The following is a 13,500-nucleotide window of genomic DNA, read 5'->3' as shown; positions in this document are numbered from 1 at the left end:
AGAGAGGGAGAGAGCGAGTGTGAGTGTGAGTGTGTGCTTTCAAGAGAAGATGAGAAGTATGCAATGGATGGAAGCTAATGAAGTAAGATTTCCAAAAGGCAGATATTGGGGGGGCATTCATTCGATGGCTGTGGATGAGGGAATGGAAAAGGGTGAACTGGAGGGAGGGGAGATGACACAAGCTGTCCTGTCACTCAGAGGAAACATGGACCCTAGAATAGTGTAGCAGAGGGACATGGGATGGGAGGAGGTGGATGGAGAAGAGATGCAGCAGATATGGTGCTGTGGTTGGTGGATGGTTGTTGCAGACTACCGGTTGGCTGGAGGAAATGCATGCTTGTTCAGCGCGGAGGTAGGCGAAGGGGCAGGCTCGGCAGCCCTTCCACCTCCTCAGTCATCATCAGGGCATGCTGAAGGGAGAGAGGAGGAGAATAGGTGGAAAGAGCGTGGTTCGCATCCTCAGTCTTTCCGTACCCTTCTCTTTCTCACGGCCTGTTTGTGGCTGTCTCCAATGGCGTCGCTGCTGTCCTTTGGCTGGATGTACGTGAGACAGACAAAGAGAGATAAAGTAAAGAGATGTAGTGTTAACACACATTGTTGTCTTTTGCAAACCAAACTGTATCACCGTTAATGTTACCAATACAACTTAACAGAGAGCAGCTATCCAAACTGCATTTGTCTACTGAATAAAGCTGAACAAACAAAGGTTAACAGAGAAAATAAGCCTGAGAATAATAATGTATGTGATTGAATAGTTACTTTAGGAATATGCGTGCAAGCATTATTTCAAATAAACAAGACCAGGTCAACCTGGTTGTGCCAGACCCCCTGTCTGTCATCATCATTTATGACATCATGCCTTTTGTAGGCATGTCATCATCATGTCATCATCATATATACCCTTTATATAGAAAACCCGGACCGACATTTGCTTATGTAGGCCTACCCATTTCATGGGTCTGGCAATAATCTTTGACTTTCAGTTCATTTCGATAACTCAGAAGCACTTTATTGCCAGCCCATAAGATGTAGGCCATACACAAATTTGTTCTGTTATGTTCAAACATAAATGATAACATGATTATCTTGCATTCTGTGGTTCAGCCTGTGTTACAGAGAGAGGCTTGGAGCTGGGCGATAAAACAATCTCGGTAATGAATCGCTATATAATTAACGTCCATAAACAATGATAAATGTTAGGCCTTAATATTCGATATGGATAAATATAAAAGCCTATGAAACAAGATTGTTGACTAAAGGTTACACAACTTCCATTACATGGAAATGGTGTGGATGTCCTATAAGTGACACAGGCACAGCACAATACCCAAATTGAAACCAAGACGGAAAACACCCTTGTTTTGGTCAGACTCTCAACGTTGAAATAACACTGAGAATTATGCAGTATGGATTGGGGTCCCAGAGATAAAGATTGTATGAACTAAGGGTTGGTGGCCCGATGCTTATGAAACTGGGCGTTCAACAAGATGTGTGTAACAAAATGTGTGAACAAAAGAGCTGGGCTTCCTATACAGCAGGGTTCCCCAACAAGCACACAACGCCTTGCGGTGCGAGGCGTTGTGTGCTTGTAGATTGGCTGTTTTCACTAGTTTAAATCATTTTTAAAATGATAAATTCAAAACGAACGGTTTTGGACATATAAGATTTTCTCCCGACACCTAGAAGAGACAACGACGAAAACTGTCGCTGGAGTAGTGGGAACGCCACCGTCGCCCCCTGCTATGTTGTGGCCCTCGGCTTGGTACCCTAGACATAATTCGGCCCTTGGGGAAAACTAATTGGGGAACCCTGCTATACAGTGTAGGCCTATAGGAAGGAACCCCATCTATTTGTTCATACAGTCAGTAGAGAGCCATCACTTATTTAAAAGGATGAACACTGACCTCATCTTCTGATGTTCTCTCATGGGGTTTGCTCTCTTCCCCTTCCTCCTCCTCATCCTCCTCCTCTTCGTCTTCCTCCTCCTTCACCACCTCCTCGTCCTCCTCCTCCTCGTTGTCTTCTTCTCCTTCATCTCCCTCTAGATCATCCCCAACCTCCTCTGTAATGTTCTCCTTTTGTTCTTTCTCCTTTGCTTCTGCAAGAGGGTAAAGAGAGAAAGAGATAAGAAGGTGGGGGGGGGGCATAATGAGCATGGCTCTTACATAATGTCCATTCTGAAATCACTCCAACTTTAACTCATTCATTGCCTTTTCAAAATGGCCCCCAAGTTCCTCACTGCCACGTTCCTAAATGTCTAGTGCACGGATCAATTTTTAGTGCACACCCATGCCTAGATTATGCACCATATGTGTAGTACTTTTTCAAACAAAACAAACCGCTTGGAAATCCGTTCAGGCATTCATGAGCTAGAAGCCTTCAAAGTCTTCAAATGTAAACAAACATGGCTGCCATTTTGAAAGATGTGTTTGTTATGGGGCTAAACATGCAATTTCACGATTGCGATCATGCCTAGGCATTTTTGATTTATTTATTTTTTCGGGAAAACTCGGGAAACTCGGGCTGTGGAAATATGGGGGTACTGAAATAACACGGGAAACTCGTGCCTTGGCTGTATACACAAATACCAAACACAGTTGACGTGTGTACTGTGTGTATGTGTGTGTGGGGAGGGGGGCTTATTTGTCTAACCTCCTGCAGTCTCTGTCACAGGGGCATCAGCCGCTTTTTCTTCCTCCTCTACCCCTTCCTCCTCTTCTTCTTCCTCCTCCTCTTCTTCTTCGTCCTCCTCCACAGGAGCCCGAGGGGGCTCTACCCTCTTGTACTCATATTCGTCGGATTTCTGTGAAGGGGAGCAAGAGGACATTTAGATCAGTGGTAGGTGACAGGCGGCTTGTGGACCAGAACTTTGCCGCTGCCGATAGCATCTACTGTAGGTAGGATATGGACAGAAATGGCTTCACATTGATGAAACCGGGCGGGTAGGAATTGTACGCATATGTTTCCACTGTCAACTTGAAATTTTGAAAATGAAAATCAGCTCACATTAAAAAGCAAACTATGTTTCGCATGACTTAAACAATACATTGTTCCTCTAAGAGACCTTGAAACATAGAAGAGCTCTTTCCGCCAAAGTCAAACTTACTTGCCCCCATTTAGATTGATTCTGTCTTAATCCAAAATGTAAAGCCAAATGTGAAAATGAATCAGTCTCTCCAATGTCCTTGGTTTGTGTACCTTTGGCCAACAGAAGAGCACAAGCAGTCCTACAGGCAGACCCACTGTCAGTATGTAAATCACCCAGAGCCATGGTCTCTCCTCAGCAGCCATCATCAGCTGGGCAAACACCCCCGGCTGGAGGGATGGATGGCAAGAGAAGAGAGACAAATAGTCAACATGAACCATTTCTTTACCCTTTCTTCTGCTATGTTGATCAGTTATCTGTAGGGGTGTAACGATACATTTTAATAGCGATTCGATACATATCACGATACATGGCTGACGATACGATACATGGACGATATTGGTTCATTCATGGCGATACGATACGATTCGATTTAATTATTTAAAATCGATACAGTAACTATTTAGCAAAGAAATTAAATCTGTGTGAAAGGTGTGGATATTGCAGGTTTTTAAGGGAAACATGTATTATTGTGGATATAAATAAGTAAACACAGTGATTATCTGCCAAATACATGGACATTGTATATTGACAAACCTGCACCTTGACATGAACACAGATATTACACACATTTATCGATAGACCAGTGTAGCTATATGGAAAGGAAAAGTAATTAAACCCCTCCTTTTATTTTTTTCTTCTTAAAAATACTAAATACAATGGACAAGTAGGTAGTAACGATACAATCGATTCTTTGCACTGCCGATTCGATACGATACAAAATAAAACGATACGATTTTAGCGGTTTTCATTTCGATCTACTTCGATTTTTTAAGTTAAAAACGATATTTCGATACAGTTACTATATCGTTACACCCCTAGTTATCTGTATTTGTGTTAAAAGGCTCACAACGCGTGTTAAAAGGCTCACAACGCCTCGCACTGCGAGGAGTTGTGAGCATGTAGATTGGCTATTTTCACAATGTTCGCCTCTTGCTTAATTAATATTTGACATTTTGGCCAGTTTGGTATTAAAACGGTCTTGAAAGTCCTTAAATTGTCACTTTATAAATGTGCAGATACCCTGTATACACTTATACTGTGTGTTGGTTTGTTTACCGTTGAGTGAGGAAACAAATATATACAGTACATGTACTATGTACATGTATTAAGCTAATCATCTGGGGACCCCACAAAATAATTTGGGGACCCCACCCCAAGTTTGAGAACCACTGTTCTAGACGATGATAAAGCACCCGTGAATGTGCATGATATCTCAAAAGTGTAGTGTATGGTGTTGTGTGCATCCTAATAGTGTACCTCATTGGCACTGGCCACCAGCTTCTTCAGCCCCCAGCTGTCAGAGGCCCAGCGGTCGGCCACCTCCTTGTGCGACGTGACGATGAAGTTGTCAAAGTAGATATCAGAGGTCATGGACCACAGCTCTAGGCCGATGGCATTGAATGGAATCATCCTGAACGGCTGTAGGTCCTCAAAGTATTCTGGGTTGTCAATCTTACGGGGGCTCCAGACTCCCTGTGGGGTGGAGGGAATGAATGTTTTTGCCAAGAGCGTTTATTTAATGTGATACATTTTCATTGATTTAAACAATGAGGAAGAGACAAGTCAGAGACAGCAAAGAAGAGAAAGCAAGCAAGCACAAGGAGTTACTTTTCTGCTCCACCTGGTTAATGATCTAGCTCTGTGTGGCAAGGATTATAGATTTAACATGGGATGCCTAAACATCTGGGAATGTGATAACGATTCCCCCCATGGAGTGCCGCGGTCCAGTTATCACGTTCAGGGACGTGTTAACTGAGCGAAGTTTCCCATGATTCGTCACGGAATACTACATCCACAGACTTCCGGCGTCCATTGAATTGTATTCATCCTGGCTGCAGAAACATGGATATATCTCTGCTTATTTTCCCTTATCGCCCGCACACAACGTACACGTGCACGTTGTCCAAGTGTTAATTTTGTGGAACATGTCAATACTCTGTAACCAGAAGATACCCGTTACCTGATAGATGGGGTTGTCCACCAGTGGGGCCTTCCACTTTCCCTTGTACTTGGGGTTGTTGATCATGGGTGGCTTCCACTCTCCACAGCCCGGCGCAGTCTCACAGGCTGGATTAGGAATTTGAGGGGCCTCCCATTCTCCATCCATGTCCTCGTCCCTACAGGCAGAGTGAGTGAGCAGTGAGGTTGGATAATTGGGACCGATGCGTAGCACTGTGCTTCAAATTGATATTTCTTTTACATCCCTATTCCCTACCAGTCCTCAGGTTTATCAGCACTAGGGTCAGCGACAAATTCAGCTTCCTCATCCTGCCAGCCCTCTGGCTTCAAAGCATCAGGGTCCTCAATTTTTGCTGGCTCCTCCTCGTCCCTGGAACACACAGCTAGAGTTTGAGAACTATGACATGAACACGGTAAATATACCAGTGAGACACCATAAGGGCGATAAATGACCGGATCAGGGCGCGCAGCAACAACAGACATTTCAAATTAGGCAGTTTTAATCTGGCAACTCGCACGCATGCACGCACACACGCACACACACAGAGAGAGAGTGACTGGACCGTGCCTCTCTTCATGTGGTGCTCTGGCACCATCTGTTGGAGGTGGTGTGTGTGTGTGTGTGTGTGTGTGTGTGTGTGTGTGTGTGTGTGTGTGTGTGTGTGTGTGTGTGTGTAAACGTTTCAGGGTAGCATGACACAACTGCATTTCAGTTTCATCAGGTTTCTATACTAAACTTGCTCCCTATACGGTCTCAAATATGCAAAGTATACAGTATGTTGAATCTAGACTTACCACTAAACACAATCTGTCACAAAACGGTCACCCACAGCAGACTATTCTCTTTTGCAAGTTATCCCCTGTATCCACGGGTTTCCAACGCCCCATAGTGCATTGCGCAGACGTTGTACCGAGCTTCCGGCGCCGCAGCCCAGTGTGATTTACAAGCTCACAACGGGTTGCATCTGCGACGCGACGTGAGCTTGTATGTCTGTCTGCTGTTAAACCGGAAGTGTGGTCCAAATAATCTCCAGTAAACTCCCGCGGAAACAGGTGGATAACATTATGGATAAGGCCTAAAAAGTAGATGGTCTTACCAGTCCTCCGGTTTGACGGCCTCTGGGTCAGGAACCTTGGCTCTCTCATCCCAGTCATCTGGCTTGGAGTCATTGGGGTCATCTATCTCCTTGGCTGGGTTAACAGGAGGCACCACGTCATGAAGCAGGCTGCCGCGGCTCACACTGGACTGGTCAATGAACATCTCATAACTGTTGTCTGGGCTCAGGACTGACAGGAATGAGAGAAACACACACACAAAGCTATTCAGATTTGTACAATTTCAAATAAAAGAATGGACAGGATGAAAGGAGAAAGTGTTCATTACACATACATGCTCATCTGAACAATTTACATACTTTAATGCTCATTTATGCTTCATTTTTCATTTGGTGGAGAAATCTGGGTTGTAAGAGAACCCTTTAGAGTCTAGACCTCTTACCCAGAGTGTAGAGGTGGGTCTTCTTGTCTGTGTAGAACTTCTTGAGATCCACGTCAGCCCTCTTGGCGTGCTTTTCCTCCAGATCTTTGTTCAGAGGGTTCTGATGGCGGAAGATGAAATGCAGCTTGTAGTCCTCGCCACACTTATCAGGTCCAAACATGATGGTGTAGGGCGTACGGTCTTGGAACTGCTCCTATGGTGCCAAACAACCAAAATGTAGATATTAATTATTAAGGTATTTATCTGGCACAAAGTACAGAAGAACCTTGGATTTCACCATGTCCACTTGTAGCTACATGGATATTATAATGCATAATGTTGTCAACACAGCTATGGTTATGTATTATTAATCATATACTATTCCCCATTCACTAAATAATCTGATATATTAAACTTGTTGTAGTCAGACAGTAAAACACTATAGGCTCTATGCAGTTTTCAGTTTGAATATAGGGATTTGTGACACAGAAAACATGTCTTCAATATCAAGATAAAGTATGCCTTAGTTATATACTACAGATGCCAAAATAAACACATTTTATGTTTTGTAACTATGAAGCTAAAGATGCTTACAGTAGCCTAAATGTATTGCACATAAGGTGATGCACCAACAATGCCAATTGGATTTTAAGTTAAATGGAATGGGTCTTTTAATAATATATATACACTGCCTGCTGTCAACTTGATTTCAACTCTTTATGTGGCCCTCATATAATATAATGTCTTACAAACCAGATCCACACTGCCACTGTCAGAGAGGAGTTTGATGTATGCTCCACCACAGTCGATGCCATCCTGGAAATTCACTTCATACCTAGGACACAAAGTCTGGTCATCAGATGAGATACAGTACATAGATTACAGGAAATATGGATTTAACTCATTTACTGCCCCAACCCGAGAATCCAGAGAAAAAGCTGTTGGTCCAGGCCGCCACGCCCGAGAAACCAGAGAATTTAATTTGATTTCATTCATTTCTTTATTTTTAAGATGTGTTTTGGGGCTTTCATGCCTTTATTGATAGGACAGTAGACTGACAGGAAATGGGGAGAGAGATGGGGAGTGACACGCAGCAATGTTGATCGGGAACTGGGACTCGAACCAGCGACACGTTGTCAGGCTACACTGAGCCTATGTGGTATGCGCCCATTTATAAAACAATCAAACTTCCGGTGCTTCCGGTTTGGAAATGGAAACGGAAATGCTTTTTTGGGGGGGCGAGACAACACATTCCTGTGTCACTCTCCCCTGCATTCACTTCCTCACTGCAGCAACACTAGCATGGATTAAACTGGGATCTTTTGGTTGCGAGCGGACCACGGCGTGCACGATGGACAAGCACGTGCAATCCAAAAGGTACCATGAATGCATAATGTAGTATGAACTAGGGCATTCACGAATAGTGATTTTTAGTATTCGAATGATTCGACCTCAAAGTATTCGAATAGTCGAATATTCGACAGGACTGTCCAAACTGTCAAATATTAAGTAAGGAAGAGGCGCACATTGTGAAAATAGCCGATCTACATGCTCACAACGCCTTGCGTTGCGAGGCGTTGTGAGCATGTAGATCTGCTATTTTCACAATATTTATCTGCAGAACCGAGTCACATTAAATGTAATACCTACAATTCCAAGTGCTTGTCAGGGTGGGGGGTCCCCAGTTCAAATATGTTTATTTTGGGGGTCACGGCCCAAAAAGGTTTGAGAACCCCTGGTAAAGAGCATTAACAAATTCATCCACCAGGGGCATTGACAACTCATTCTTATGACTTCCTATCTAGCCAAGCTATAAACTATATCTTTTTTAAAGAGAAAACAATAATAAAAAGAAAAAAAAAAAGCGAATATTCGACTTCGGTGAACAACGTCGAACAGTGACTTTGATATTCAAATATTTGGTGAATGCCCTAGTATGAACTCACTGTACAACCAAGGGGTCATCCTGGAAGACAAAGGTTTTGTCCAAGCGGGCGGCGATGGCATGGTGTTTTGCCCGGGACTTGAGCACCAGGCCTTGGTCTCCAGGAACCTTGTTCTCCTTCAGTTGCTCCACGGCCCACTTGCCTGGGGACCAACAGAGAGGTGAGGAAAGATTGTCAGCACACAGAACAACAATGACGACTGAGGACATCAAACACGACAATGCCAATACCTCGACTGTGATGAGAATAAACTTTTTGACTATTGTTTGAGTGCAAATACTGTACAAGCATTGATTGTACATGGTTGAACATTAAAAGGGGTAGAGGGCAAAAAGGGAACAAACCATCATATTTAGCAATGTCATCATCAGCATCCTCCTTCACCGTCTTTGACACCTGCCACCTAACGAGATCAAAACAAAAGGGCACATAATGACATTTACTGCGACGTCCCATGAAATAATGCTCCCATTGCATTACAAAGAGTAATTTGTCAAGTTTATCCAGTGCAATCACCCGAAGCTGCACGAGACAGGAATGCATTAAATGTTTCAATTCATTTTTGGTGTTTATCGAGCGTAAATAAAGAATGACATACTTGTCCAATGATCCATCATCAAAGGTCTCAACAAAGTGGACCTCTCCAGTGGGAACTGGGGTCTTGTATGTTACCTGTGGAGAGGCAAAGTTGATGGAAAAGAAACCTCAGGTTGGGAGGCGATTATACGTATGTATGTATACAGTACACCAGGCAATTCTAATACCAACCTATGTGGCAGCATAAATATTGCCCTACTTGTAATGTGTGAATGTCGTAGTGACCTAGTCCTACCCCATTCTTGACCCATTCCTGACCTGGAAAGAGATATTAGTGTCAGCCGCGTCTTTTCCCGACTCTCCGTTTTTGTTCTCTCCACCCTCGCTTCCTAACGTGAAAGAGTCTTCCTCCTCCTCCTCGTCCTCCTCCTCTACCAACGCATCCTCCTCCATCATCGTCATGATGTCCTCCTCTTCCAGGTCGACGTCAGTGTCCAGGTCCAGGTCTAAACTCTCAGCATTGGGCTCCTGTTCCTGGCTTGCCACTGCTGTCAAAGCCAGGGAGAAGAGCAGCAGCAAGCACCACACCCAGCCCCCAACCAGCTTCATCTGGACCGGGGGAGGAAAGAGTTGACAACAGGAATGAGGGGAGGGCGTGTAAGGGTGAAAAAAGGGAATGAGGAATAGGAGCGGTGATGGTGACAGGAGGGTGCCATTGTGATGACGATCAGAAGAGAGGGGGAGGGGCGCAGGAGGTGGGGAGGATGGGAGAGGGACAGGGACAGAGAGAGGCGGCAGGTGCGTGAGAGATACCCAATATTATTCATAGCATAAACTGGAGGGGGCATGATAGAGACGATCAGAACCAGGATATAAATAGGAAAAAGGAGCAAGTGTACACACAGGAAGTGAGGATAGATACGTGAGAAAAAGGTGTAAAGCCAAAGGAGAGAGGTTATCAGTCAGATGTAAATGATGCAAAGATTTTATTTGTCATGTGCAGATACATGCATGTTGGTCAGACTGATGTCTGCAGAGCACAGCTTCATCTTCACATTATGTCAACTAAGGTTTCCGTAACAATTCAGCTTCTGACAGAATCTAACAGAATGATTAGATAAAGGATTGAGACAGGCCTACACTACGTCTCCCTATGATCAGATGCAGTTAGGCCCACAATGTACCTCTAGCTTGTCTGTTTTTGTAAATGAATGCATTAAAACAATCTGTGAAATCAGTACACAAACTAAAATAAGATGATGTTATTCCCAATGACTGCCATGAACATTAGCCCAAATATATTCAGTAGGACTGGGCAATTAACCAATAATATAGTGAAATAATAGTGAAAATAGCAGCTCTACAAGGCACGCTCACAATGCATTGCAATGCTTTGTGAGCGTGTAGTAGATATGCTAGTATACATTAATCATAATCGACTCAATCAAGGCAAAAAAGTTGAAAAAGTGTGATATTGTTTTGAAGTCATATTGCCCAGCCCAATATTCAGATATCTGTCTTTGTAATTTTAACTACCACATTATCATAATGTCACACATCTCACAAGAAACAAACAAGAAACCAGGCCGGAAAGCATCAAGCAATAAAACATTGCACAGTACTTTTCTTAGTAGATCATGATCCTCTTATTAATTATAATCCCCTCACAGGATCAACGGAATAGAGCAGTGCAAAGCTACCGTCGTTTTGGGACGTCCTTTATAAAGCCAGGGCCAGCGATACAGTTCTTCAGTGCCAAGTTTCCAAATGTCCTCCATAGCAATAGCAACGCGTTAACACTGCTGCAGCAAGCAGCAATGGTCTTATTATAACCAATGGCCATAGCCTAGTGGTTCCCAAACTTTTTAGCTCAATGACCCAAAAAGAGAAATTAGATATTTGTTGAAAATGTTTTGAAATAATATAGGGTCTAACAATTTTCTTCTCTGAAATTATAATAATTAAAAACATGTAGAAAACAAACAAAAAAATAACGGACCCACAAAAATGTGTCCGCGAACCACAAATGAGCAGTTTAAAAACCAATGAACATATAGCCTATTTGGTCCCAACCCCAACCCTATGGTCCCAACATTTTAAACACAAACTGGAATCGCCAGTTTTTAATTTGACGGCAGTAAAGCACCTCTGTGAAGTTGGCACCCCATAATGGCCCATATGTTGAAAACATAATAAAAATGGTGTCATTCTTTAGAGCTGAATTTGTGCTGAATTGTGCCGTCAATTTTATAATTTGTGCTGCTATCATTATTGAGATATTCTACAAAACACCACTGTTCTGCTCCCATCTTCTACAATGAAATGCTGCTGCTCTACACCGCCCTCTGGTGGGCAATCACTATACTGCTGCTAAATCTGCTAATTCATAATCATATAAATATTTATATATAAATATATATAAAAGCACAATTGATGAGCACATCCAGCACTAAAGATTGAGCCCATTTCTTCCCGATTTGGAGCCAAAAAATTGGGGGTGCAAGCCTCAGCAAAACTATAACTTAGATTAGAATATCTCAATAATGATAGCAGCACAAATTGTAAAATTTACGGCACAATTCAGCACAAATTCAGCACTAAATAATGACACCATTTTTATATATGTTTTCAACATATGGAGTGTCAACTTCACGGAGGTCAGTAAAGCCCATGGTACAACACGATTATTGACCAAACTCTCTCCTGGCTGACTCTGAGAAGCGGACACCTGCTCCGCTGGCCTGATGGACGGTTGCATGGCGCGCACATTCATAGCAATTATTAGCTATTATCGTTAGCCACAGCTAGCAACTAAATATACTAGGGATGGGACAATAACGTCACAGAGAAGCGGAAGTGTGTTTGTATCCTGCAGTTTCATGGCTGGATACGTCCAAGATAGATGGACGTCGTACAGTACACACCACCTGACACTACCCTTTCGACTAAGTCGTTCGACAAAAATAATACGCGTTTTCAGTAGAATATTGTCGAGCGAAACGGACATGCACTGACATGCAGCAGATAATGTTCGGTTCAAGGGCCCCAAAAGACTGAAGCGCCAATGCTAGCTCTGTTGACCCTTTGTTGTTACATCACAGACGAATCCTTGGTATCTTTATTCTAGGCTAAAATAAATAAATAAATAACGGACTTTAGCAAAAGGGGACGAACAGCACACTTGGCTTTAACTTAAAACGTCATAAATAACTGGGTCACAAACGAGATCATTTAATGTTTGGACCAAACCCCAAAATAGCTTTATCCGAAAGCGGATAAAGCAGAAAACAAAAACGGACAGACACACACACACTTAGCTAAACACTGCTAATGTGGTGCTGTGTTATGCCATCCATATGTGGTGAAGGATGGAGAATGAATGAATGAAATGCATCGTGCAAATTGCAAACAAACCTCGAGTGTTGCGTTACTGCAGGGAGATTAATGCGATATGTGATCCTTCGCTTTGCAAATTATATTCCAGGGCTTTTCCCGACGTTGATGATACTGTCCCACACTTGTGAGTCCCGCTGGGGTACCGAAGCCAGGCCTGATGAATAAATATAACACTACTAACAGTAACACAGCCCCCCAACGGCCGTGGATGACAGCTAGTGGACAACTGAACTGAACTGCTTGCTTCACTGTGGCCAGTGTTGCCAGATTATGCGAGATAAAATAAGCAACCGAGGTTTCCTTTCGTCCTTTTTGGCTGGATGTAAAACGGCAAGAAAATACTGTAGGTTTAGAACTACCATTTGGAACGATATTGCCTAAACCTAGATTGTTTAGGAAACAGAGCTTGAAACTCGTTGCATCAGTGTTTTCGAGCCTGTCCATCTACTCTTTTGATGGTGTGAGACTGTATGACATAGGGGGTGTTAATTTACTAAAACAATCTGGAGATAGGGGGTTTCTACCCCACAGACTACCTAGCATTATATTAATTCAGTATATGGGCCATGGGCCCTGACCATCTAGACCAGGGGTGGGCAATTTTCTTTTTTTCATGGGGCCACATGAACAATTGTGGAGGCCCGGGCCAAAAGGCAGTGCTCCACTGCTCCCTGCAAACTAAACACATGACCTCCAACTTCAGTAAATAAATACTTAACATTTTGTTGAACCCACCATTCGCCATCGACTTTCTTTTTTTAGCCATTTTTAATAGGCAGTGACCAGTCTGACCACCTGCTTGTTATTGAGACAACATCCAATGATCACGCACACGTGCTGATGTACGCATTGCGTCCATATGTACGTGAATAAAAGATGAAATGTAAAAATAAAATAAATGCAGCTTTAGTCCATGCATGAGGTAAAATTGGAAATGGAAAATGTGTTTATTTTGTAATTTGCCATTAACCCTGGCTACAAGGGCCGGTCTGGCCCGGTCAGAGTGAACCAAAGGGCCACACAATGCCCAGGTCTGA

The 13,500-nt window shown here is 43.2% G+C and overlaps 1 protein-coding gene across 1 annotated transcript; it reads right to left on the bottom strand.

Moving 5' to 3' along the window:
* Positions 1-341: 341 nt before the first annotated feature.
* On the bottom strand, positions 342-12,634 carry clgn (calmegin; the record flags this gene model as incomplete). Its single annotated transcript, XM_080722695.1, has 16 exons — positions 12,482-12,634; positions 9,386-9,676; positions 9,129-9,202; positions 8,875-8,933; positions 8,531-8,672; positions 7,338-7,419; positions 6,606-6,798; positions 6,205-6,394; positions 5,364-5,477; positions 5,109-5,265; positions 4,406-4,621; positions 3,199-3,315; positions 2,653-2,803; positions 1,905-2,098; positions 475-534; positions 342-410 (listed from the first exon to the last, which is right to left on the bottom strand). The coding sequence occupies exons 2-16, from the start codon at positions 9,674-9,676 to the stop codon at positions 342-344; spliced, it is 2,109 nt and encodes a 702-aa protein (XP_080578821.1). The 5' UTR covers positions 12,482-12,634.
* Between the last annotated feature and the right edge of the window lie 866 nt (positions 12,635-13,500).

Source organism: Nannobrachium achirus (genome assembly GCF_963921795.1).
Source record: "Nannobrachium achirus genome assembly, chromosome: 3".
NCBI lineage: Eukaryota > Metazoa > Chordata > Actinopteri > Myctophiformes > Myctophidae > Nannobrachium > Nannobrachium achirus.
This window is presented reverse-complemented; position numbering and strand designations above follow the sequence as displayed.